This window comes from Colletotrichum chrysophilum (assembly GCF_026319265.1).
Source record: "Colletotrichum chrysophilum strain AFK26 chromosome Unknown scaffold_259, whole genome shotgun sequence".
Taxonomy (NCBI): domain Eukaryota; kingdom Fungi; phylum Ascomycota; class Sordariomycetes; order Glomerellales; family Glomerellaceae; genus Colletotrichum; species Colletotrichum chrysophilum.
This window is the reverse complement of record NW_026517546.1, coordinates 1-26568: the sequence shown is the minus strand read 5'-3', so window position 1 is coordinate 26568 and position 26568 is coordinate 1. Positions and strand designations below refer to the sequence as shown.

Sequence of the window (26568 nt, the reverse complement as noted above, 5' to 3'; positions counted from 1 at the left end):
TGGCTCTGTATCCGTTGAATCTGAGGAATTCCCAAGGCCTCTCGTCTGGAGATTGGGTTCAAGAGAGTGGAGGGTCGCCATGGATCGCGATTGGCCAACCTGTCTTTGGACAAGATGTGGTCATGGAAGTGTAGGGCGGCCTCATGCAGCAATTGGCTAAGGGCTCAGTAACGAGTATCCATAAATGCTCTTACCCCTATGGAAACTAATGCACACTCCCACAGCAACTGCACTTTGAACATCAGAGTTGCCTCTTGGCGACACTCGAGCATGTTTGTCATCTAGGGTACTTCGAGCGCTTTCGCCAGAGCCTCGTCCCATCTGAGAAAATGTCAAAGTCTGAAGTCGCAGGGGCAGGGATGAGTCCTGGCTGGGAGGGTCATGATGGGTACCGCTGGTTGGTCATGAGCTATGTGTAGCTAAATGAGAAAGTATTGGTTGTGGAATAAGCATAGAAGGTAAAGCTTATCCACCCTGAGCTCATGCGTTCTTGTCCCAGAAAGCGTCCAGCTGTTCATGAGTCTAAGCACTCGTCACCTATAACTGCGTTCTAGGACCTGGATCTTGAGTATTATTCAAGTCTGAGGTAGTCAACAGGTTTATCTAAGTCCTGAGATAGATTACATATGCTTGCCTTCCAACTGATAACATCTTTAGATGACGACCTTCATGAGTCAAGATTGCATACCTAAAAAAAGGGAATCCATCCATGATTGCCCATCTCATTTTTTCATGTTGCTCCTCCGAGATGGCTTCCCCTGTTCATCCGTCAATGTCAACATTACATCAACGTTCGACCATGGCAAGTCACATTCGAAGTATCGAGACATTTTATCCTGGAGCTTTTCGTCGCTCATCACTTGAACCCCTGTAATATTTCTATTCGAAGCCTCCGGTTGCATTGCACCGCAATCAGCATGTCCCGAGCAGGTTGCGGATGAGTACTGTGGGAAGACAGCGGCCGTCAGTGTCAGATACTGGATCGCTTGGCAAATGCGATGATGGACCCGAGGAACAAGAGGGCGACTTACATGTTTGAAGGATTGAGACACTTTTTTTGGGAGGGCACATCGGAGGATGAAATATTTATGGTAATTCGAGACTCGATGTTTGTGACTTGATGGGTTGAGGTTGCGAGAGAATGCTCAGGCCATACGCTGTTCCGGCTGATCTCTCAGTGGATCTCTTGGAATTCCTTTGTTTCCCATGCTCAGATGCATTGCCCCACCACACTCTTATCAGCCCAAAAGTACACCTATCCCACCGAGTGAAACGTGTAGACCCATGGCATTTATCCTGCACGCCGCCCAATCTCTGGAGTCTCTCTCGTGGTGCCGTGGTGCGGCCCCTCCCGGTCGCTCTTCAATTGGCCAGCACGTAGCCAGGCGGCGGGACTCTGCAGGACTCTGCAGGGTTATTCCAAGCTGACAGATGGCAACGGGGTGGCCACCGATCACTTAAGCACGGTATCCAGTCCCCGATGCCGGCCATCACCGATCAATTGGGCGCGGTATTCAGTTTCGCTACACCAAAGCGTGAGTGGAAAGACGCCAAAGTGGGTCACGGTGTTAAACCATCAAAACCGTGGGCCGAAAAGATTCAGCGATCAACGAGACTTTTGAAGAATATGATCACATGTTGTATCACTTTTCCCTTCATGCTACGTGTGCCAAATTGATTCTTCTTCTTTTTAAGCATTGTAGACCTTTTCCATCCCGCCTGTCTCTAATTCTACACCTAGTATCTTCACGACTGATGAAAGTCCGCAATGCGTGTTATGCCCCGTAAAGGGGCCCCAGAGCTACATGACAGCGACATGCATTCGTCCAAGCTGTTTTGTTCTACGACTGGCTAAACCGAACATTTGGAAATATCCTTTAGGTTGTGAATATGGCGGAATGGATCAGCAATCATGCTGTTGATGTTAGTGTTATGGACCTCTGAACTGACTGTTTCTAAGAATACAGCTGCATTAATAGACATTCGAGTGTTTGGAAATCAAAACGCCTTTCTAGGTTGTCTCTGATCTTAAACGCCCATATAGGTGGTAATATACTTACATAAGTAGTTGATGTATCCCATATATCAACTGCCAGTGGTGATATAAACTGGACAGATTAGAGTGGCAAGGGGGCGAGTGCACCCGCTACCTCGCCATGACAACGTCACAGTCTACATGCAGTGGGACGTGTCACATAATCGTTGCCTATATAGGTGAAAATACTCGTGATGTAGATTCAGTCTAAAGTCCAGGAAACAGAGTCCCAGCTCTCAACAGTCCCCACTCCACTCCAATCGAATATCGTCCCTAAAGTGTCACTCGTAAACACCAGCCCCGAATTTCCGTCATCACCGAGTCTCTGCATCGCCTGGCCGTAAACTAAAGAAGTGAGTATTTCGAGCTCATTGCCTTCATAATCTGGGATGGTGTCCCCCATGGGCCCCTGATCTCTATTGCTCAGACTTTCGTCATTCCCGGCATCCTGCATAGCCTGATCGCATATCAATAGACCAGAATAGTTGCTTCCAGAACCTAGCCCGTTGTGACCAGTAGGTACCTGTTGTTCGACAAATATGTCTCTGACTTGCTCGTTGTGTGTCATACTCTGGACTTCCGAGACATCGCCATCGACTCTAAGGCCCCCTATCAAAGGGCCAGGGTCCTCTTGTATCTGATGGCCGTCCTCAAAGAGCTCCGACTCCGGGTCAAAGCTCACTACCTCGTCAGAGCTTTCCAAATCATCATCAGACTCGCTGGAAACGCGCTGTCGTTCGGCAATCTTTTGGGGACTTTGGTCTTCATTCAAGAGGTCCTTCTCGTCAAGAATCTCCTGATCAGCTTCTTCCCATGGTCGGTGAGACGTCAGCAGTTCAGCCACTGCGTGGTGCCCATGATGGCGTGCATACGCAATTGCCCGAACATATTGTCGACGGCCACTGCCGTGGGTCTTAACGCCCGAAGAAAGCAAGATCTGAACGACGTCTAGTCTTCCGTGTTCAGCAGCCCCCTCGAGGGCCGTTCGCCCATATGATTCGGCCCCAAGCGCGTTTGGGTCCGCGTTGAGTTCTATGAGCCTGCGTAGTATCCCCGAGTACCCTTCAATTGCAGCTGCCTGAAGAGCCGTGGCACCACCGACACAGTAAGGGTGGTTGTTGACTTTAACACCGAGGTACAAGAGCCTCTCCATTATCTCTCTGTGGCCGCCACGAACAGCCTCTTCCAGGGGTGAACGGTTGCTGTAGCCGAGCCAAAGTGGTGCGTAGTCTAAATTACCACTGGGTTCCTCTTACAAGTTGATATCCTGGTGAACTAGCCATTCGAGAATATCGAAAGATTTGTTCTGTATAGCGATGGCAAGCATGTCAGTTGTCATTGCTACACCAAGATCGCTTAATTTCCTGAGAAAGTCCCAGACATTGGGCGCCGTTGCAATGGCTATGGCTGCGCACACTGACGACACTTGAAAATTGTGGCGCACCAGAATGTCTAAGTAGTCGCAATTTCCGATTTCAGACGCAACGTGGATGACTGGAATAGGGCGATCGCATTCGACCATTTCAAAGCTTATAGTCTCTGCCTTCCAGAAACGTTCAATCCATTGGAAGAATATCGAGTCCATGTCGAAGTCAGCGGAGTTCATTACGGGAAAAACCTCTCGAAAACGCCACTCAGTCATCGGTGCTGAGGTTTCTGGGCGCAGACCAAAGTCCATTATCATGTCCGCAATCTGCGGCATCCCCAGCTTTGCTGCGAGGCTTATTGCTGTACCAAGCCAGAATTCATCTTCAGATGGAGGCTTGACGATTGTGGCTAAGAGACTTCTAGCCACGGCCAAGTCGGAGATACGTTTTGCCACTAGTACCGCAGCGCATGCTGACTGTCCAGGTATGAATGAGCCTTTGCCGACAATTAAACAGATAGGACACCAGACGGAAGTCTCTATTAAGTACTGCAGCCTGTAAAATTGAGTCGTTGGCAGATAAGGCAGCATAGCTTTGGAATTCAGGAACTGTGCGAAGAAGATCTCTGGCTCGTGAGTGTTGTCCAGTTCGGCAGGCAATGGCAAGTTCGCCCCCAACTTGAGTCGCCCCTTCTGACAGAAGAAGCTGCATGTTCTCTCGCTTGTGTCCAAGCAAAGCAGCCTGAAGTGCAGTTCTTCCAGGGCTGATCTTCCAATTGCCATGTTTGCGTTCGTAAAATCGTTCGCTGCCCGTACCATCAACGCAGACGAATCTAGGTTCGGGATGATGGGTTAACGGATGACAGGAATTGATTTTGGCGCCCAAGTCTAGGAGACATCGAATCATTGCTGCGTCGGAAAAAAAATGCTGCGCACTGAAGCGGTGTTGCGGCACAAAAGATGGAAAGAGAAATGGTGGGCTCAAGACAAGCTCCCAACTGGACCAATTGTTGACACAAGGCAAGATCGTTACCGCATGCAGCCACTGTCAGAGGAGTCTCCAGCAGACCGTTCGTTGAGTCAGCATAGTCGGAATATTGTGTGACCAGGTTCCAGGTGAGGCTGCTTTTGGTCTTGATTGCTGTGACGAGAAGCTGCGATATGGATTGCGGGTCGGCCAGTTTTGAACGGAAGAAATCGACCACGACTTCTGAAACGCTCCCAGTTACGTCGGAACTGACGGTCTCAAGTAATCTTCTCACATGTGGTTCATCCTCGCGGACGAACTCATAGCGCGATAGCAGCATCTTGACGGATTCCTTTGGCGAGACTTTTGGTTCCAGGTCTGTTCTCAAACAGGAAGCAAGGCGGACCATCTCCAAATCAACTTTGCTGACCAGAACTCCCCTCTCGACAAGAAATCTAATCAACCGAGTGTCATTGATGATGTTGGCGTACTGCCATGCAGTTGACGTCTCTGGCACATAAAGCGCCGACGTATACTCTTGTAAAAGGCCTGACATGGCAATGTTGATGTCAACACCCGCTGCATGTAGCGATCTGATAGCGTCAAAGTCTGATGCTTCAACAACCTCCTTCCATAGACAATTTAAAGCTGCCTGCAAGCCTGGTGAAAGTTGCGAATACTGCTGGCGCGCGATCAAATTCCAACCGTTGCAGCGCTGAATAGTATCCATGAGCAACGTCATAATCGTTTTCTGTTTTTTCGTGTCCCACCCAGTGTGAAAATTATTTGCGAGCAGGAAGAAAAGTAGTTCCATAGTCTCGGTAGTACTGCTCAAGGAGTCGCATTGTCGCGCCAGGGCTTCAGCCATATGTACGTAGTTTCGATGGCCACCTTCCGGCATCCATAGGCGGAGAGCTTCATGTGTTCCGTTCAGACGATCTTTGTGTTTCTTGGAAAGGCTGTAGAACTCCCCAAAGATGAGATCGAGAAGGTTTTGGCTGTGGATTTGGATGGGGCCCTTCCGATCGTTTAGAACATTCGATGGAAATGGACAAATGAGATCTAGTGACGTTTGAGTCAGCCAAGCAAAAAGGCTTACGCTGGCAGCCACACGAAAAACCTACTTTCCAAGAATTGTCGAGATTGGGCAACTCGCAGGGCTAGCTGAACACTAACAATGTCTTCATCGTCAGGCGATGTACAAGGTGGGGTACGGATGATGAGCGAGAGATCCTTCGGTGACTCCGGCTCGTCGTCTAGCGTCGCTCAGTCAACATATGTAGGAGAGTCGTAGCTGCAGCTGCAACCTGAGGACATACTGGGCGTCTTTTGATACATTTGATTGTATTTCTGGAGTGTTGTGACGTGGAGATGCTTGTTTCGCGCCGCATTGTTTAGATTCTTTTGGATACCGGAAAGGTAGACATTGCTTTGCTGTCCGCGGCATTTCCTTTGATGAAGTCGAGTTTCCACGTATCTCCACTGTTTAGCGCTCATATTCTTGTTCATGTGCCATAGTTTGAGTCTCGATTCTAATTGTGCCTCACTGCATTTGGTAGAAATTCAGCACCCTATCTGTGCCAATTGATACACTGCAAGAGTACTTACCTTGGGTCGAAGTCATAGGCATGGAGTTCCTCAATAACCTCTGGTAGTGTTTTGTCATCTTGCAGATAAAGCTGGCGGATGAGTGGCTCGAAGCGGTCCCACTTCGCGTTGCTTATGACAGACCTCTTTGGCCGAGGCATGGAGACAAAGGCAGATGCCAGTTGAAGCTTTAACACACTCGGGATACAATCGAAGTGGAAATTGGTGGTGCAGTGTTGACCTTCGTGATAATCCGGGTGAACCGTAGCTTTTCATGGGGTTTTGCTGCTCTCCATGTGGAACATTGTACACACTTAGACGGATGTGATTGGTTCCCGCTAGATTCTGTTCCAGCTCTGCGTCGCACATGGGAGTGGGTATTAAAAGGCCGCAGCGATTGAAAAGGCTCATTGCCGCGCTGGGGACCTCGTCATGGTTCACGTTATCATAGAGACTTATGGAGAACCCCCCGCTGTGGTTCATTGGTTCATCTTAGAATCTGAATTGCCTACGCCACACCACAAGCCCATCTCGGACCAATAGGCATCATATGCGAAATGGGTACTGAAGACCTCCGATGACTCAAAAAATGGACTTTGGCATGCGTGTTGGCACCCGACTGGGCAGCCATACGTACATTGCACGTCTCCTGCTTCTGGAAGTGGGGCTGCCGCAGAAGGGAGAAGGTTGGTCTCGTCATGATAGCAGACTCGGCCGATGGCCGTTTGTTGTCCCTTTACAATAGCATGGACGACTCTTGAACGCATGATCATGTCTGAACGGCTGTGGGCGAGGGTTCGTCTGGGCGTCATTCGCGGGAATTTGATTAGAAACTCAGAAATTGTGATTAGATTGGGCCCCGACACCTGTGTTGCAAATTGGAGCCTTTGAGAGATAGAAAAGAAAAAAGAAAATAAAACCAAGAATTCCGTGATGGCTAAGATGGCGACAGGTTTAGATCCTCGCCTTTCAAATTCATCACAGACTCTACTGTGCCATTTCTGACATCGTTTGGGTCGGAGGTCAGACTTCGGCGCACAATAATGACCGATTGTATGGGAACTTGAAAGGCAAGGCAGGAAGAGGACTTTGTGGTCGAGAGAGGACGGTTCCGGCTAGGAACTCAAGATATCCGAAGAGGTGACCAGGCGATCATCACATTTGGCACACAAATACTAATAGCTCTGCAACCTTGCGTATAACAGTTTGTCTTCTTAGCTCAGGCCTATATAGGATGGATGGCAAAGTTTGAGGCACTTTCATAGGGGAGACAGATTTTGATATTGTAGACGAACACCTGGGCTAACTACCGAAATGCCAGTGCCACATGAGGTTACCTAATGCCATCTAGCAACTACCCAACATTCCAGTTCCATCATGGCAACCGATGTACTCGAACATCTGCTGCTCTGCCTCCAAAACAAGCACTTCATGAAACAAACTTAGACTCATCTTATCCCCTAGTCGCTTTGCGTATTTGGCAAACTCCCCAAAGATAGCGAGGTGCGTCCTATGCTCTTTGCTCCAGCTCTCTAAGGAGCTGAGGTTGTCAAAATATGCAAGGCAAAAGGTGCGATCTGTGCCACCTCCGGCTGTGACCGGGTCCACTACCTCCATGAAGCGACAACTTATACAGCCGACCTCATCACCGTGGTCACGTAAGAAGTCCATGCCTCTGGTCAGGGGTGGCTGCATGGAGTCGAGATAGATCTGGCGTTCTTCGGGGAGAGCGGCTGACCAGTCTTGGCCCGACCGGATGACGCAGAGATTCTTCTTGCCTTGAATCCGGACTCTCTTTGACTTGGCAGTGCCATTCGTGGCAGAATCTCCGTTCTTGACGGTCTCGGCGTCCCCAAGAAGTTCGTCTGTCTGTGAGATGGGAAGGCGGTCCCGCATGCTTCCCCAGTAGACATGCTCTTGTATGGGACCAGTGATGCTCTCTCTCAAGTTCCCAGCACCTTCCGGTAATTGTGTCGAAAACACCGTTTCGAGGCGATCGATCGTCGGGTAAAAGACCTCAAGAAACCAGCCATTATCGTCGGACGTAAGATTGCTCCACCAATCGTGGAATCCGCTGGTGGTTGACCATTCTTGGTATGCTGACTTGCTAGGCCAGTATGCGAATACAGCGAGATTGTAGAAGCCGTGGTTGTCGGTCACTGCTGCGACCTCGTGAAAGCCGGGGCGCGATTCTGGAGTGGCTGAGTTGGAGGTAATGAACTCAGATATTGTTCTTAAGGCCGAACCATCGTGCTTCACATTTGGTTCGTATTGGGCGCCGATGACTGCCATGACAAGGTCTTTCGTTTCTTTTGGGAACCTGGACGTGTACAGCTCGAACGGAGGCTTGAAGCCCGGCGGAGCTCTCGCCGGTACCGTGCGATCCTTTCGCAGCCATTCTGGAATGGCGGACTCGAGCTCTGTCATCGTGAAGTTTTGGAACAAGTGAAAGGACGTGCTCGAAAAAGTGCACCAAAGCTGGGGAAGGATGACTCGGGGTGATATCCAAACGTAACAATTACCACATCATGTCCTGCAGCAACCCCAGTCCGGACTTTTTATAAACTGCCGGCATCTACCAAGAAGCGCCCAGTTCATCCGAAGACGATCTGTGACACCTTCAAAACCAAGGTTTACAACTAGCTGATGTTGATTCGATGATACCGGGCGTACCGGGTCCTCGGTGCCGGAGCGAGAGCGAATCACGATCGGCGATAAGTACCCCGCACGGAGACTGACGTCCGCGTCAGCGGGGCCGATAGGGTAATGCTCTTCCGGGCCGGACCCACGTCGATAATGCGAGGTCCGGCATGCGTTAGCCAGGGTTTGGCCTGTGTTGGCTGGTTTGGGGAAGTGGAGGCCTGTTTACTTTAGCCCAAAGGGTTTTGCTGATCCATCACGGATCCTCCATGTAGTCGATAGGGTAATGGTCGACCGGCAGAATCAGATGATATGTATTTGGGGGGTTTATCGCCACGCGTGTGATACGCGAGAGGAAGCATCAACGACAAAGGATAGGATAATGCTGTACCGATGTAAAACATGATAAACCCCCTGGTGCATCATGAAGATGATGAGGAGAAAGAGGAGAAGAAGGATCATCGACATTCATACTTAAGCACGCCTCTTTCACGATGAGTTCAACATCAGACGAAGCATCAGCACTCACAGATTCCCAAGACTCCTCCTACCTCTCCATTCGCCTGAAGAACTCAGAGAACCTACCACCTCCTCCATCCAAAACAACCTCTTCGAAGACCAAGATGGCCCCCAAGCTTAAGATCGCTGCTATCCAAGCCGAGCCTGCCTGGCAGGACCTCGAGGGCGGTGTCAACAAGTCCATCGCTCTTATTGAGAAGGCCGCCAGCGAGGGCGCCAACGTTGTCGGTTTCCCTGAGGTCTTCATCCCCGGATATCCTTGGTAAGTAGTCGCAAGACATGATTCTTCTACACGAAGTCAGTCAACAGTCGACTAACATGCGCCGGGAAAGGAGCATCTGGGCCAAGTCCCCCACCGACAATGCCGCCTTCATGGACGAGTACTTCCGCAACTCGCTTGTGAAGGACTCGGATGAGATGAAGCGCATCTGCGCAGCTGTCAAGGAAGCTGGTGTCTTCGTCGTTCTTGGTTACAGTGAGAGATACAAGAACACTCTCTACATCGCACAGGTATGCTCTCCACACCAAGGTCATGTTAATGCGCGCAATACTCACAAATGGCAGTCTTTCATCGATGAGAACGGTGTCATCGTCCACCACCGCCGCAAGATCAAGCCCACCCACGTCGAGCGCGCCTACTGGGGTGACGGCCAGGGCGAGTCCCTCCAGACCGTCGTTCCCAGCACTGTGCACCCCGACGTCCGCATCGGCGGCCTCAACTGCTGGGAGCACACGCAGACCATGCTCCGCTACTATGAGTACGAGCAGAACGTCGACCTGCACGTCGCCAGCTGGCCTCTCATCTGGCCCCAGCCCAACGACAAGGACGGCAACCCGGACCCCAACTGGCCCGGCCACATCACCGACGAGATGTCTCTGCGCTTCTCCCAGATCGTCGCGCTTGAGGGCGCCTGCTTCGTCATGGTCTGCACGCAGATCTGCAAGGACGAGTCGGCTGCGCGCTGCCGCATCGACGACTTCGGATACGCCAACAACCACCCCACGCATGGCGGCGGCTTCAGCATGATCTACTCTCCCTGGGGCCAGGAGCTCGCCACGCGTCTGCCGCCCAATGAGGAGGGCATCCTCTACGCCGAGGTCGATCTTGCTGAGAAGGCCAAGGCGAAGCAGAACCTGGACATTGTCGGGCACTACTGTCGCCCTGACCAGCTGAGTCTGCGGGTCAACAAGTACCCCGCCAGACCTGTCCACTACGCGGCTGACCCCTGAGTGCGATGAATCCCTTGCAAAGGAGGGGATGACGGAGATCCTTTTGAAATGTCTTAAATCCAGCCGCTTGGAATATTGGAGACGCTAGGCTGTGTTTTTCGTTAGAGTTCGACTAGGCACTGTTAGTGGATATGCGGGGAAAGATAACTCAGCACTGATTGATTCGTCGGAGTGGGGGGTTTCAGGTAGTGATAATTTCTGTTATTAGGCGCTCATGACACAACGCGGACGCTCATCTGAACTTAGTCTTCTACACCTCGGTGAAGTGACTTTTTTGAATGCCCAGCCCTGCCCAGCCTCGACGACGCCCTCTGAGAGCCTCACGACGCGCAGATAAGGCGCGATAAGACGACATGTCTGAGCCGACCGCTTCTGCGCCGCAGCCTGAGGGGAAGAAGAGGCAGCGGGTCTCAATCGCGTGTCTTGCGTGTCGCGGGAGGCGGATGCGCGTAAGTTGTGGACACATGAGCGCAGCCCCACGGAGTTCTCCGATGAGATCCGAATGAGTCGCTAATGAGATATTGCGATAATAGTGTGATGGACAACAACCGATTTGCGGATCTTGTGTGAGAAGAGGGACTCAGTGTGAATTTCAGCATGCGGAAAATAAGCGCAGGTCGGGTTCCTCCCTTGACTGAATGAGGAGGCGATCACGGCCGTTGACGATGAGATAGGCCACCGAGTAAGAAATATGTCGAATCGCTCCAAGCACGGATAAGACTCTTAGAGGCCCAGGTCGTGTCACTTGGGTCGCAGCCGCCGATGACCCTTCCCGAGACACAGTCGATTGAGCCCGAAGGAGCCGAGCTTGATGAGAGTACTGGGGATGAACAGGACCCTCTCGCAGAGCTTACGGGACTAGTGGGACGTCTCAACGTGATTGAAGACGGCCAGGTACACTATTTTGGATCACAAAGCTCATACAACCTCGTCCGAGAACCCATCCGCGAAGCCGATCCTCACGAGCCGTCTCTCCGCTTGCAAAGACAGGGCATCGCGGCTGCAGCCCAACTAGGAAAACTGGTCACGATATCTGATGATATGCAAAATCACCTGCTCGACATTTACTGGCGATGGCAGAATCCATGGAATTACGTCATTCACAAAGGAACGTTTTTGAGGAGTTTCAAAGGCGAGGATGGGGGGAAATACTGCTCACCCCTACTGCTCTCCGCCATCTTTGCCATTTCGGCACGATACTCGGATCGCCCGGAGCTACGCTCAGACCCAAACGACCCGAACACCGCCGGCGATGCATTTTGCGAGCATGCTAAAATTTTGTTACTGTATGAGAGTGAGGCGCCGACGATCACGACTGTTCAGGCTGCGTGTCTCTTGGCTCTTCGAATCATGTCGGATGGCAAGGAGGCTCTCGGATGGCTTTACTCAGGTGAACGCCCTTGTATTTCCAGAGCTGTCTAAATCTGCTGACAGAATCTTTAGGAAACGCAACAAGAATGGCTCATAATCTTGGCTTAAATCTGGATTGTTCAAAATTTGTGACTTCCGGGTTGTTGTCGGAGGATGAGGCCGATACGAGAAAGGTGACGTGGTGGGGATGTTATGTCGTGGATAAGTAAGCGAGCTTCTTCCGAACCCATTCAGTCATGGGATGCGTTCATGGAACAAATGCTGACTCCAACCTAGACTATTCTCACTAGGGTTGGGCAGACCAAGCAGCACACCCAAGTCAAGTATTACTTGCCCGAAGCCCAGTATCGATAACGAGGAAGAGTACACGCCTTGGAAACCGACGCCTGGCGGAGCCTTCGACGACAGCACTCTTGGCGTTCATTCTCACATCTCATCGACAGCTCACCATGTATCGGAAACTTACACCATTGCATGTGAGGCCATGGATATGATGTAAGACCCTTACTTCAGAGCAGAATTTCCTCATATTGACAATCGTCAGATACGCAATCAACAGCAAACTCTCACCGAGAGAAATTGAGGACATCGTTACAAAGGCCGATGTCGAGCTACAGTCACACTATCGAGCGCTACCTAGCTACCTCCGCCTACCTTCTTCCCCCAAAGTACCGATGCTTCCACACATCTGCTTGTTTCAGTGAGTATCGCCTTGTGTCATCTACAAGCCCTCTTATGATTTGAAGCTAATGGACCTGTCTAGCATACAGTACCATGCCCACTTAATTCTCCTACACAGACCCTTGATGAGGAAGAGAAAATCAAGGCGTTCTGTAAGCAAGAGCGCATCGTCCCCGGAAGATACAAGCAGCTTGGCCGATGACGAATACGCGAACGAGCACATGGCCACATGTCGTCATTCAGCAGCAGAAATCGCCAGGCTACTGAGGGTTTACAAGCAGCAGTACACTCTGGTAGGTATCTCCGATTCTGGCAACAAGTTCTTGCCCATGGCCTAAAATAGGATCCAACTGATAATTATCGAGTAGCGTCGCATACCGATCGCAGCAGTTCATCTATGCTTCTCAGCAGTTATCATCCATCTCATCGATGCTCGACCATCAAACCCCAAGAGGCAACTGGCGATCCACCACTTGCAGACGTGCATCGATGCCCTCAGGGATCTGAGGACGGCGTGGTGTGCCTGGAGTGATCGAGCACTTCGGGCGATTCAGTTACTTGCAAGAGAGTGGTACCACTGCGACGACGTGTCTCAATTACAGCATGTCAACAATCCTAATAGAGGAGGAGCCCGTGAGGCGGGATACGTTAGTTTGGGCGATTTGGCTATGAGTGCGGGAGGGGTCGCAGCAGGCGGCCAGCTAATGGGACCTCCGGTTGCTTCACCGGGCGCGGCTGTTGAGAGCACGATGGGGAACACGGGCCGAGAGCAGGCCGTGGCGGAGGGAGACCCGCTAGCCTTTCTGTTCGATGCCAGTATGCCAGATCAGTACACTGATACGCTGGTCAGAGAGTGGCTTGCAGAGAGCGGGTACGATGATATGCTGAATATGGGCAACCAGTAAACAGGCTGGTGTCCACGAACAATAAAAATAATGATTTTGGGTCTGGCGTGGGGTTCAACACCCCAGTGCTGCCGACCGAATATTCTCAAGTCTGGAATGTCCACGTGCTGGTTACGACGCGTGAGATATCGTGGATGGACCTCCTCAGGCAGCCAACGCTGGCGTTCGATAGAAATATGATATCTGACGCGGACGTCATCAGTTCAGCGCGCTGCGGCAGTCCAGACTCTTTGCGTTAAATCGCTCAACCGAGCCTGTCATCGCAGAGAGTCCTCGCAGGGGATGAGAGAGTCCTGGCGAGACCCGCTGCGCGGCCGTTCAGCTCTGCACCAAATTGGTAAATATTGGGGCGATCATTTCTTGGCGGCATACTGCAGCAGGACTCCTCGGAAAGACTCTCTTGTCTCGCTTTGGATGACTTCTTATTGGCTAAGCAGACTTCAGAGGCTGCAAGCCACCGGACTCCGACCTTTTTTGAGTCGCCAGGGATAGTCTCTAGCAGCATTACTAGGTTTGGGTATTTATCAGCGAGACCTCAGCAACCATAACTTGGGATGTTCTGTATTCTCACCTTCACCCACTTTCTCTCCTGTTACTGAACACGAACTACAAAGATCTTGAGAGGCTTGCGAGCCTCTTCAGCAACTCTAGCATCTGGGGTTTCCCGGGTGCATATTCCTCGACTTTCCAGAAGGGTCGCCGTACCCCTCCAGCGGCGGCCCTTTGAACCCTTTCAACCGACCCACCAAGTTGGTGTGCTTTTGTCACCCAACAAGACTTCATCAACTTTAACGACAACACCTCCCAAGCCGTATCTCCAATCCTCTACCAACGACCACATGTTCCTTCAAGTACAGACGGAGCTTCCCGCGACCAAGCCTCCTCTCACTTCTTGCATGGATTCCCTCACCTCGATCTTACATCGCCTCTCTTTCAATGGAGTTTAGATACCTATCTCAACTCGGAAGATGATTTCGGCCTTGACCCAACCAACGAAATCTCGGAAGCCGATTTCCAATATCTACTTCAACCAATACAACTTTCAGCTTCGGGAGGCGACTATTTCGCTATAAACTACCCACAATCGACTTCGGGAGGCGACCATTTCGCTGTAAATTCCCCAACGTTCCCAGTCGCGCCATTCGCGACCTTGACCCCCGAATCAACAGATCCAGCGACTTTCAAAGAGCAGTCGCCAACAGAAACGCGACCAATTCGCAAACACAAATGCCAAGAACCTGGCTGCCGGTACTCCACCAACCTCCGAAAGGATCTGATCAAGCATCACCTCAAGCACGAACCGCTGCCCGAACATGAACGCCCCCGGTGCCCTCATAGCGGCTGCGAGGAGACTTTTACGAGAGAAGACAACTGTAAGAGACATATTCGAGAGAGTTGTCGCTATCGACCGCACAACAAATGATCCCATGGTGCGACTCTTAAGTCCTTCGGTGAGTTCTTCCCCTAGCTAATGGGTTCCCCCAGCTAAGGTGCTAATAGAAACGCAGTTGCAGTCCGCAAGGAAAACATTTCCACTAGGTCGTTCAAGCAAACCAGAACAACAGCAAGCTTGAAATCAACGCATGCGGCTGTAATGTGGCACGCAAACCCGCTCCAGAAAAGGAAGCAACGCCACGAATTCTTTATCCAAATATGGCAACTACATGAAATCTAAGCCGAAAAAGCTAACAACAATTAGCCGAGACACATCACAGCTCATCAAAAACCGTACACCAGATGTTGAGCTTCCTTACCTTCTTGTACTGAATTGAGACTGGTCGCAGAGCCATTGGCTAGGGGTTTCAGTGAGGCATGAGTTGGATAAGGGTACTTTCTCAGACAAGAGTGTCGAAAACGGTAAGAACTACCATGCTCTCTTGGATCGCGTCGTGGAGCGTTGAAACGCCAAACATTACTGCCGCTCAAATGGATTGCTGAGACTGTTACGTTGTGTGTCAATTACCATAATTCAAATGGCAACACCAGAGAATATGTTGAATAAATTAGGCTGATCGGCCGATATTCTCTCGTCAAGATCAACTCGCTTGTAGCCGTCCCTTGTGTTGCCTGAACCACTTCTACTATAGTACGGATTGCCGTCATTCCATGGTGACCAGTTGAATAAGAGTGAACCTGCATCACTTTTCAATATTGATTGCGGCATAGGTAGTTCAGTGTATATATCTCAAGACAACTATCAAGATGGATTTCATCTAATGAGGCTACATACATCACTCTAACATTTAGAAAAGTGACGTGCAGGGATTCTATCTTGGAACATCTCCACCAGCTTCTCAACTGAATGCCCCTTCATCTCAGGTAGATAGAAGAACAAGAAGAAACAGAGGGGCAGAGAGGTACTGAAAAAGACGAAGCAGACCTTCCCTCCCAGGCTGGCCTTGTCGGGATTCACCAGGTAAGGCACGATTTGTAAAAACAGACCAGCGAAGGCGATTCCCCAAGCCATCGTGAAAGACAATGTCTTCTGCCGGAGTCGTGGCGTTGGAGTCTCGCCAGCAACTGCGTAGGCGACGGCTCCAAGCGTGGCTTGATACTGAGGAGAAGAGTCAACACATGTAGCAGAATGGGAAGCATTGTGGGGCCGTGCTTGCTCACTACGATTCCCCAAATAGTCATGAAGGCGACGGTGGCCTTGAGACTGGCGGGGTTGGGCGTGATGTTGATCAGCCCGATGAGGAGCAGACCGGCACTGATAGTAGCAGAGCCGCCAATCATCAGCGGACGCCGGCCAGTGCGCTCAACCAGAAACAGAGAGCAGATGTTGCCGATCAGCTGCAAAGCGTAAGCGCCCTGGGCAGTGGCGAGAGCATTATTGACGCCGGCGAGCGAAAAGTAATAACTGAGAGTTATGGTATCAACCTTAGGCAGACGAGTGTGCTATCGTGGGAAAAGAGGTTAGCTTACGGCAAGTATCCAGAGACAAAGGTCACGCCGGCCCATTGCTGTCCGCAGAATGCGACGGTGGCGATCATGGTTCTCCGAAGGTTGGGCTGGCGGAAGACATCCGCCCATCCTGATGACTCTTGGTCCACCCGCGCGGCCTGCTCCATGTCAACAGCCCTCTTCATAGCTTTGAGGTGTTCCTCGATCCCGGGTCTGTCTCCCTTGAAGATACGAAGTGCTGCCATGGCCTTCTCTTCCTGTCCGCGCATCAGGAGCCAGGATGGAGACTCGGGGAGGAAAACCACAGAGATAAGGAGTAAGAGACCGGGCGGGATAACCTGCACAACGAGGGGAATGCGCCACGCCCACTCATCATGTCGAAACGAGCAACCGTAAACAGCGGGGTAGCTAGCCCACTGGCCCAGGACAATCATGGTGTTCTTGAGGTTTCGTGTTAGACCTGATGATTGGGGGCAGGGGAAAGGCGGGATCTTCTTCAGGGACTCACCAAAATGGCCAAGCAGAAACCACGGAGACTCTCCGGGGCCAGCTCTGCAACGAATACAGGGGCCAGAGACCAGCCCAGACCGATACCGACGTTGGCAAGCAGTTTGCCACCGAAGAGGGATATAACCGTGAAGGAGAAGATCTGGAGGATCGCCCAGCGCAGCAGAGGATGGAAGCGCCGATGATGACGTATCTGCGTCCGAAACGGTCAGAGATGATGCCGTTGAGACCCGAAGAGAAGAGAATGCCGATCGTGTTGGCTCCGTTGAGCAATTGCTGGTCGGGGACGCGGATGGTCCAGACACCGTGGTACTCGACGCCGAACTGGCGCTGGAAAGCTGACGCAGCAAATAGCCAACCATGCCTGTCTCGTAGCCATAGTTGATGGGTAGAAGGTACAAGAGTAGGCCTGAAAGGTGTGTCACAGATAAGCGTGAAGGAGGGGATGAAGGTAAGGGAGGAAGAAACGTTAGAGTAGGGCAGATCACGTACACCACATTAACACACGTTTGTTCTTCTTGACCTCGCGTAACATGTGAGGCTTGTCTTCTTGGGCTTGTTCCTGCTCCAAGGAAACATCTTCAATGTTGGCGGCCTCGATGGACTCCTTCGGACTTTTGAAAGGCTTGTCGACGGACATGTTAGAAGGCAGATGACAAGGCTCAGTGTGAGCTTAGCTAGCCCGGTGGGTTTGGCCGTAGCAGGAGGTAAAGATGAGGAAAGTGAGTTATTGAGAAGAATTCTGGGGTTGAAGAGGCCTTAACGTTAGCAACAACGAGGATTAAATGAAATCCTTTGAACGTCCTGGACATCCAGCATGTGCCGGCCCCGAATAGACGAGGCATGAAACCAAAGAGACTGCACACGGGCGGCTGAACCCCAGACTCCGTCATCCTGGAGGCTAGCCCAGGATTGGGATCCTGGTGGGGACATTTCCCCGGATACAAAGTGGACCGGAGGGAGTGCGGGGAAGGGATGGGTGGTTGCGAATGTTGTCCCGATGCTCCCGACGACATCCGTCCCGTCGGCTAGCCTAGTTGACCCTTGGGTGTACTAAAACGCTCGCTTTCCGATGCTGATCCGACGCTGAGCTGTCCCCATCGACTTCTATGGTTCTCTGTCAGGCTCAACCAACAAGTCTCACTCGGAGTCAAAGCACATGATTGATGATGGACCAGTCTCAGTCTTCCCCTCCTCCACATCCTCCCAGGTCGACGGGTTCTCCTGTCTCGGGTCGCTCCTCTCCTTCACCTCATTATCCGCAACTGACTTCGCCCCGCGATGACAGTCGGTCCGTGTCCGCGGGAAAGAGGCGTACCCACAACAAAAGTAATTCCCCATTTCCATACCCACCTCCTATGTCCGCGAATGTCTGATGGACTGATACTCAATTTGGAAGCAGTGCGAGGTTTGTCGTAAGCGAAAGACAAAGTGCGATGGCACAAAACCGACCTGCAAGTACTGTCAGGACGTTGGTAGAATTAGCGTTTACTCCACCACCGCGTCTGAGCCATCCCAGTACGTTTTGATGTAGCCTGGATACCTCTCTGACTGATCTCAAACTCAGTGTTCCCTCCTTGACTTCGGAACAACGGGGTGGAAAGACACGTAGCTCACATCCGCACCTGTACAGGACCCCGGGCGTCGGGGATACGAGCGTCCAGTCTCGGCTGGTACAGCTTGAGGCCAGAATCGCCCACTTGACGAGCTCTTCAATGAATGACTGCCGGCATACCACTGACAATGTTGATAGCCGTTCGCCTATTGGTGGTAGTGGGGCTATCAACACCCATGGCAGCAGCATTGCCATCCGGCAGTTCAGCTCCGGCAACATATCTCTGATCAGCATCGTGGGCATCAGCACTGCCACCTCTGCGGACTTCACGAGCCATGACAGTGGCAGCATAACGGTCGACATCTCGATGATCGATGGGCATCTTTCTCGCAGCATCGCCATACTCACTGCCCCAGGGAGAATACAGCGGATCCAGCGCTCCGTACTGGCGAGGTGCTTGAAGGCCGAGATGGACTTCGGAAACCTATTCCTCCGCCAGCTGGAAGGCGGTGACGACACGACGCACTGTATTAGGTTGGACGACAGCGTCATACACCGGCTGCAAGAGTCCTATTTTGCCAGGGTGAATCCGTGGTTCCCCGTCCTCGATGAGTGCGTGTCCTGGCCGGAGCATTTGGCCAGAGCTGAGGCGTCCAACTTTGGACACGAGTGCCCAAGCACCGGTCTAGTTCTCCTCGCGCTTAGTCTGGGTAACATTGCGGAGGAAGGCACGCGACCTGCCACCAATCTGGAATCCTTGCAGGGCTTTCGCTTGTTCAAGAGAGCGTACCAGCTGGTGGTTAAGAGGAGCTTTCAGACAGATCTTACCATCATTCAGTGTTTTATCTTGATGGCGTGAGAACCTTTTCAAATTTGTTTCACAGGGTTCACACCCAGTCAGCCTCCTGCCAAAGGATTTGCTTTCTAACAAGAGTTCATGGGTTATAAGGCAGTTCTACATGTATAACTTGCGCCCACTTCTAGCCCTCGACATAATTGTCCAGGCGGCAAGAAAATATCTGCTGCTCCACCGCATCCAGCACGAACCGACTGATCTAGACGTGCGACTCTTGATCAGGGCAAGCTGGTGCTGCCACATTCTGGAGGCGTAAGTACCCAATCACATGGAGGCTCCCTCCCGAACTGGTCTAATCCCTGTTCATTTATACTTACATACATGCTTACTGACAATGGCAGCGAGCTGAACACCCACCTCCGTTTTGAGGGCAGTGGCATCGCTTTCTACACCGAGTCCTTACCTCTGCCTTCCCCTGAGCCCGGAGAGGAAAATTTCCAATTCTTCCTCGCACTAGTTTCCATCTGAAGAATTCGTGACGCGACCCAGAACAGTCTCCGTGACAAGGGTACGTAAGCCACGCTTGATTAGTCTGATTGAAAAGACGGGCGGAATCTAACATTGACTAACTACCTTTGACAAAACCCAGGCAGCAACGAAATTGTCCACGCGCCAATTGTAAGCGTGGAGTTGGAAAGCCAGCTGGAGCAGTGGTACTCGTGCCTGCCGCCGCCACTGAAGTTCCCAAAGGACAAATCTCGTATCATGCACAACCACAGGTCATTCCTCCGGCTTCAGTACCACTGTCTCAAGACGGTACTATACTGGCCGGCTATCTCACAATGTCTGCAGCTCTTCGTGCAGAGCATTGAAGATCAAACGGAGCCGCCTCAAAGCCCCCATGAGCCTATTGAAGCGAGACGGGCACGGGAGTTTGTCGCCAGTCTTGTAATAGGCATGGCAGAGATGAAGGTCAGGAATAGGACACAGTACACATGGACAATATGCCACCCAAACCTCGCCAGATTGCTGCCGGATGAAACGACGGAACTGTTGAGAGATTCGCTTTGCTTCCTAAATACGTGGACCGATAATCCCATGACACAATTGACCTACGATGTCATGTGCGAGAGGTTTATTTCCAAAGGATTTGCGCATTTTCTGGGCAACGAAGATCTACGTTAGGGGATGTGCTTTTTTCGTTTTCTCTGGACACGAAGAGGCTTTGATATAACCAGAGTACATAGGTATGTACAAAGCACAATGAAATCTCGCGTCTCCTCTCTCTCCAGTGAACCTCTAAGCGACGAGGGGAACATCGTCAAGGGCCAGGTAAGCGTAGTCCTCCTTCGTGAGACCTGGAGGGTAAACGATGTGGGGGTTATTTGGGCGGAAGCCGGTCTTGAAGACGGTCTTCTTATGGTCTAGATCACCCTCCACAAAATCAACCCTGTAAGTGACACCTGTGTCCGTCTCCCATTGAGCGACCAGCTCCTTCGCGGCGACAGGCAGCTTCACTTTGGGTCGGCTGTTCATGTACCAGGGGGTGTACCCGATGGCAAGCATGATGCGCGGCACTGACGAGCGATTGGGCATGCCGGCGTGCCAGAGGCGGATATCGCGGATGACGACGCTGCCCTTTCTGATCCTGGGCTGGATGGGCGGCATGTATACGCGGCGCTCCTCCAGGCACTCGTCCTTAATGGCCGGCTTGTTCACACCGATGTGGTCCTCCATGGACGTGTCTCTGTGCGAGCCGATCCAGACCTCGGCCGACCCGTTCTCGACGTCGGTGTCGACGAGGTAGTAGTTGGCGACGAGGCCGAAGGGGTAGTTGACGTGGGCGTAGGTGATGTCGGCGTGGACCTCCTGCCGGGTGTTGTCCTCGGAGTGCAGAGCCGTGATGCCGTTGACGTAGCTGACGACAGGGTTGGGGCCTAGAACGTTGGAAACAATCTTGTTTGTGAAGCGGTTGGCCCAGATGTCGCTGTAGAGATGTTCGACGTCCAGCGGGGGCGGTTGTGAGATGTTGCGCGTATGGGCGCCGAAGTTGAAATGCGTCGAGTTATCGTTGGCGAGGCCTTCCGACTCCTTGGACAGTAGGTCATTGATCTTGTCGCAGTGTGCAGGGTCGACGACATCGTTGATGACAACGATACCGTCGCGCTGGAGGATGGAGACGGCGGCACCGACGGTCGCGGCGTTGGCTTCCCCTGAGGCCAGCTCTTCAGCCGACGGGGTCAAGCTGATCACCTTATTCTCCCACTGTTTGTGCTGCATGACGGCGGTGAGGGTATGGATATTATTGGGTGCTTATAAAAGTGATGAAGTGGAAATGATGATGTTTGTTGCGTTGGCTGTTGTTATTGTGATTGATGTGAAGTCTCGCAGATCTAGATTCTTTTGTAGGCGGTGCAAGTGAGGACGATAATACGAATCTTTATATTCAAAGCTTGCTTGCAGCTATTGTTTTGAAAAGCCCTCCATCGTCGCCATCAAGAAGAGGACGCAAAGACGGCGATGCCGATAGAACGGTCTGTGAACTCGTCCTGCTCGCGAAATGCCTGAGCAACTCGTCTGGATCGGATCCATCGGGTTTCCTTAGCCGATGATCGGGAGAGTGTGGTTTCTGAATCCCCACATTGGCTGAGAGAGCTCCGCCATCAAGAATTGAAAGAAGAAGTAGTGAGTCACTGGCAAGAAATCGGAAGAGATACTCAGCCGAACCGACGGCTTCAACTCAGCAACACTGGAACATCCGCTCAGCCCTTTCCGATAGCTGTGAAACTGGGGACTTAATTGACGTCTTGCGCTCGGCATTCACCCCGCAAGTGACCCGAGCAGACCTCTGGAGACTTCTAGCTCATCTTTTCTTTTTTTGAAACTTGGCCAAGCTGCGAGTAATAATAGGGCGGACTTTCCTTCAACAACCACGATGAATTCGGTCAAGTTAAGTAAAAGTGTTGTCAGGAGCCGAAACCAAAGTCGTTCCTCCGCCGAACAGGCAACACACATAGCACAGCATGGCCCCGATCAAAGTAGGAATCGTCGGCTGCCGGTACTCGGCCCAGGTGTTTCACTTGCCGTACATCCTTCCAAACCCCGACTTTGACATCTACGCCGTCCTCCAGCGCACCCCGGTGCCGAAGGCGGGCGAGGCGCCTCCGCCGTTCGGCCACTGCACCATTGACTTCCCGCGGGCGAAGCACCACGCCACAGCCAATAGTTTCTTTGCGGACTCAAACATTGATCTCGTTGTCGTCTGCACGCGTGTTCACGAGGACTTTGTGGAAGCTAGTATCAAGGCTGGCAAGCATGGTGTGTGGGTTATTCATGCTTAGGCTAGTTGGACGCTTACCCATTGCTCTGTAGTGGTCGTTGAAAAGCCATTCGTGCCCACAAGCGCCATTGCTGATCGCCTGATCCAGCTGGCGACAGAGAAGAACAAGATCCTCACCGTCTTCCACAGTAGGTTCTCGCTTTCCACTACCTTTCTATTCACTCCTCGGCTGGATTGATGAGTGATGAGTGCTATACCTGAAAACCATGGCTGACCTGTGCAACCCAAATAGACCGACGATTCGACAACGACTTCCTGACTCTGCAGCACCTCATCAACGAGGGCGCCCTAGGAGAGGTTAAGGAGGCCGAGCTCCATTTCGACGTGAACGCAGCTTCTTGGGTGGCCAACTGGAACCGCAAGAAGTACACACCCGGAGAGGGCATAACGTTCGGCTTGGGTACGTTCTACTATGCCCACAGAGGACGACGAAGACCAACAGAAGGCGTCAAAAATATGAGTAGCAATCCGGCTGAAACAGATAGGTACGCACACGATCGACCAAGCACTGTTGCTTTTTGGTCCCCCAAAGTCCGTCACCGGCTTCCTGCGCTCCAATAGAGGCATCGACAGCGATATCGACGACACCTTCACCATCATTTTGCAGTACGGTGGTGAGAGACGGGATCTCCTAGTCACCATCAAGACGGGCATCATCACGCATATGCAGGATCAGCTCAAATACTTTGTCCGAGGAACGAAAGGAACTTATCTCAAGGTATGTATGCTACGTTCCTGTCCATTTACATGTCTGATATCTACCCAACACTATTCACAATAACCCTAGTTACCGTCTGTAACCAACCCATGTCCATGCCGCTGTTTAGCTGACCCATGTTTTCTATTCCGCCCTAGTTTGGAACCGATCCGCAAGAGTCCCAAGCAGCCGCGGCCCCCGGCAAGCCGGCCAGAGCCGACAGCTTCGGCGTCGAGCCAGAGCGTCTCTGGGGCACGCTTTCCACAGAGACTGAGTTTGACTCCAAGGTTCAAAAGTACGACAACAGCAGCAAGATGTACATCGGACGGTACCCTACAATCCGCGGTCGGTACCGTGGATACTATGAAAAGGTTGCAGACGCCATCCTGGGCAGGTCCGGGGGGGTCTACGTCAAGCCAGAGACCGCTCGCGATGGATTAAGGATCATCGAGTTGGTCTGCGTGTTTCACACCAAGGGCGCTGCGGTGCCTTTCAGTTAGATCGTATTGACAAGAGTGTATTTGGTAACATGCGATTGCTCAATAAACAGAGACATCGAATTTAAATGGGAGTTTTTTTATTTTGTTTTTGATAATACTATCGATTGCCTTACGTGATGCTGCCAAGTCGATGCAGACACAGTCCACAACCGAACAAGACCCTAGTGCAGGCAGGTGACTCAGGCGGTTGACGATGTGCAGTCCTGTTGTGGACGGGGGACATAACGAATTGCTCTTGTAGAAGTACCTAATTACGGATACGTCCCGACGAGACCAGCAGTGCCCGGGAGCATCAGGACTGTCGGTCCGCCGCGTCCCGGGCTGACGCACGTCGGGTCCATCGGGCCGCTCCGCGTGACCCCGCGTAGCCCCGTGCAGCCAGCCCCGCAGAGCTCTAACCTTCTCACTACTCATCCGTTGCATATCCGTGAATACATGGCTGCATTCAAGTAGGTGAAGAGCGGAAACGCGGACTCTCTTTGCAAGACATTCCCAAGACGCTAGAATGGCCTCAATGGCACCGGCCAACTACAGGTAGGGGACCGGAGTCTCTCCGTCTTTCCCCGCACCCTCCGTTCTAGGCTTGTCGCCAACAGAAGCTCGTCATCGCACATCTACCCAATAGTTGAACTTCTGACCAAGAAGCTGTGATTCATTCCCTGTTTCTCCTTCGTGAACCAATTTCTTGACTGAGTCCACGCTCCAGTTACATTGGCGTAAAGTCATATCGCAAGCACCCAACATCAATGTACCCACCCCGGCCCTTATTGGCCGTACCTAAACACATTGTTAGTCGTGAAATCCCAGACCGGTACTGGCTTTCGTACTACTCACAGCTCTTCCAGTTCTCCACAAATAAGTTCTCACAGGGGGTTGTGTGAACCTTCGGGTTCTCGCCTAGAGGGTCTCCACAATCAATGGTCTCGACGGTTGACACACAATTTGATCTCCAGCTAATCTCCATCTCATACCTGATACCACCCTCGGTAGGATATCCATTTCTAGTCAGTGAATCGGCGGACATCGACGCCTTACCTGTAACACATGTCGAACAGGCTCTCTTTGCAGCAAGAAATACTGAGTGTTCTTGTATGTCAAATTGACCGGTGTAGATGCTCGCGTCGTGGCACTTGCGCTCGCCAAGTGCAACTGGCATCTCTGTGTTAGTCGGCACGGGATCGGGTGATTTCGAAGTGACAGTAGATAGAGTGGTCTGGACGACTGTAGTCTTGGAAGGCAGGTCGGGCAAGACGCAGACACACTGTCCATCCACGCAGCCGTTGGTCTGAGGTGCACTGCAGGTGACTCCGGGGGCACACTTGTCGGCTGTCCTCTCAGGGCAGACAAAACTCGTGGGTGCTGGTAGGTCGGGAAGAACACAAACGCACTTCCCATCGACACAGCCGTTCACCCGAGGCCTACTACAAACGACGCCGGGAGCGCACTTGTCAGCAGTCTCCTCGGTGCAGACGAAGGTCGTTGGAATGGCAGTGGGTGCCACTGTACCGCTGCCTGTGGGTGTTGCTGTTGCTGATGGATTGTGCGTTGAGCCTGCAGAAGCTGTTGGAGAAGTGCCGGGGACACATTGACCAGTCAAGGCCGCGCCTTCTTGTCGCCGAAGTCGGAATATGTTGGTAGTGCCTGCGATGTAGGGACAAAAGCCTTCGCGCTCCAGACTCTCAATAGTCGCGCCATTCCAGATCCCCAAGACTCCGTTGTTGTCCTTGTTTTGTCGCACCCAACCGTTGTTAATGATGTACCTCTTCAACCCAGCTGGACTCATATCAGGCTGGTTCCCCTTTTTGTCAGGACCTAGGCGTCCAAGCTGATGCAATTTGAGGAAGTAGGCTGCAAGCCCGGCTGTGTATGCAGTTGCTGTACGTGTCTGGTCAGCCGTCCATCTGATCACCTTTGCTCAGACTCGTACTCACCATCTGAGGTCCCCTGGGAGAACTTGTAATGGCTCTTTTTGTTTCCGTTCTGTCTCTTCTCCGCATTCGCACCTTCGACCCGAGAAGTCTCTGGCCATTCGTTTCTGTTGCCGTTCGCAACTAAGAGGTTCGAGCCTGGCGCATATATATGTGGTAATGCATCTACCGTATTCGGTGGCCGTCCAGACCTAAGATATGGACTTCCATCACCAGGATAAGCCGCTCCCACGACCAGCAACTCTGGTATCGACAAGTCAAAATCTTATGTGAGCTCAGACGTAAATGCGGCAGGCAAGGCGTGTATCTGAAGTTCCGCAGCGTTAGCTTTTCATCTCCAACATTGCATGGATTTTTCAACTTACCACCCCATCGGTCCCTGCGCCAGTGACTATAAAAACACCCTTTGCAACGAGATCGGTCAAAATTTCATGCATGGACTTTCGAAACAATATCCACGCTTCTGACAATAGCTTCTCTTTGTCTTGTCCCTCCTCCTTGTTTCTGCTCTCCCAGTCCATCTTGAAATCCTCGAATCTGTGTCCCTGTGCCATGCAAAGAATTGCTCTCGTCGTTGCACTTTTGTCGGAGAACGCATTAGCAACAGCGGACATGGCATCTATCCAATCTCTGGGTTTTGCTCCACCGCCCTCCTTTCGACGACGTGGAACATGAACCATGATCGGTTTTGCCTTCTTCGCAATCCCTATTTTTGCACCAGCAATAATGCTCAGCATAGACGTGCCATGCGGTTTGCATAGGCCGACTGGAGGGCACCTGCCGCCCTCTGGTATGTAGGAATCGTCTCGGTGTTGCTGGCCATCAAAGTCCTTGCCCACGAATATAAACTCCGTTTTGGACGCTATCTTGTCCCGGAGATTGAACTCCTTCATAGTACGATTGTCACGGGCTAGAGCCCGGATTGATATCTCCGGCTTCGCCGGAGCAGTTACCGAGATCCGGCTCCGTTGGACCCACTATTCTGCCGCAGTACGCCGCCTAACCCGGCCTGCTTCACCGCTGTTAGGTGCCTACCCTTG

General features: G+C 51.9%; 7 protein-coding genes across 7 annotated transcripts; 2 read left to right on the top strand and 5 right to left on the bottom strand.

The window, feature by feature from the left end:
• Positions 1-5911: 5911 nt before the first annotated feature.
• Positions 5912-6116, bottom strand: COL26b_013822 (uncharacterized protein; the record flags this gene model as incomplete). The annotated part of the gene is given in 2 exon segments (XM_053186411.1): positions 5912-5960; positions 5977-6116. The coding sequence occupies 2 exon segments, from the start codon at positions 6114-6116 to the stop codon at positions 5912-5914; spliced, it is 189 nt and encodes a 62-aa protein (XP_053029646.1).
• Positions 6117-7465: 1349 nt separating this feature from the next.
• Positions 7466-8382, bottom strand: COL26b_013821 (uncharacterized protein; the record flags this gene model as incomplete). Its single annotated transcript, XM_053186410.1, has 2 exons — positions 7466-7495; positions 7597-8382. The coding sequence occupies 2 exons, from the start codon at positions 8380-8382 to the stop codon at positions 7466-7468; spliced, it is 816 nt and encodes a 271-aa protein (XP_053029645.1).
• A 707-nt stretch (positions 8383-9089) lies between these two features.
• COL26b_013820 (uncharacterized protein) lies at positions 9090-10344 on the top strand (the record flags this gene model as incomplete). The annotated part of the gene is made up of 3 exons (XM_053186409.1): positions 9090-9376; positions 9447-9624; positions 9679-10344. The coding sequence occupies 3 exons, from the start codon at positions 9090-9092 to the stop codon at positions 10342-10344; spliced, it is 1131 nt and encodes a 376-aa protein (XP_053029644.1).
• A 5193-nt stretch (positions 10345-15537) lies between these two features.
• COL26b_013819 (uncharacterized protein) lies at positions 15538-17352 on the bottom strand (the record flags this gene model as incomplete). Its single annotated transcript, XM_053186408.1, has 6 exons — positions 15538-15855; positions 15918-16161; positions 16227-16543; positions 16714-16854; positions 16902-17050; positions 17205-17352. 6 exons carry the CDS (start codon positions 17350-17352, stop codon positions 15538-15540), a joined length of 1317 nt encoding a protein of 438 aa, XP_053029643.1.
• A 973-nt stretch (positions 17353-18325) lies between these two features.
• COL26b_013818 (uncharacterized protein) lies at positions 18326-18604 on the bottom strand (the record flags this gene model as incomplete). The annotated part of the gene is made up of 2 exons (XM_053186407.1): positions 18326-18411; positions 18448-18604. The coding sequence occupies 2 exons, from the start codon at positions 18602-18604 to the stop codon at positions 18326-18328; spliced, it is 243 nt and encodes an 80-aa protein (XP_053029642.1).
• Positions 18605-20362: 1758 nt separating this feature from the next.
• On the bottom strand, positions 20363-21343 carry COL26b_013817 (uncharacterized protein; the record flags this gene model as incomplete). Its single annotated transcript, XM_053186406.1, has 1 exon — positions 20363-21343. One exon carries the CDS (start codon positions 21341-21343, stop codon positions 20363-20365), a length of 981 nt encoding a protein of 326 aa, XP_053029641.1.
• A 743-nt stretch (positions 21344-22086) lies between these two features.
• On the top strand, positions 22087-23600 carry COL26b_013816 (uncharacterized protein; the record flags this gene model as incomplete). Its single annotated transcript, XM_053186405.1, has 5 exons — positions 22087-22381; positions 22436-22531; positions 22636-22803; positions 22889-23121; positions 23259-23600. The coding sequence occupies 5 exons, from the start codon at positions 22087-22089 to the stop codon at positions 23598-23600; spliced, it is 1134 nt and encodes a 377-aa protein (XP_053029640.1).
• Positions 23601-26568: the final 2968 nt, after the last annotated feature.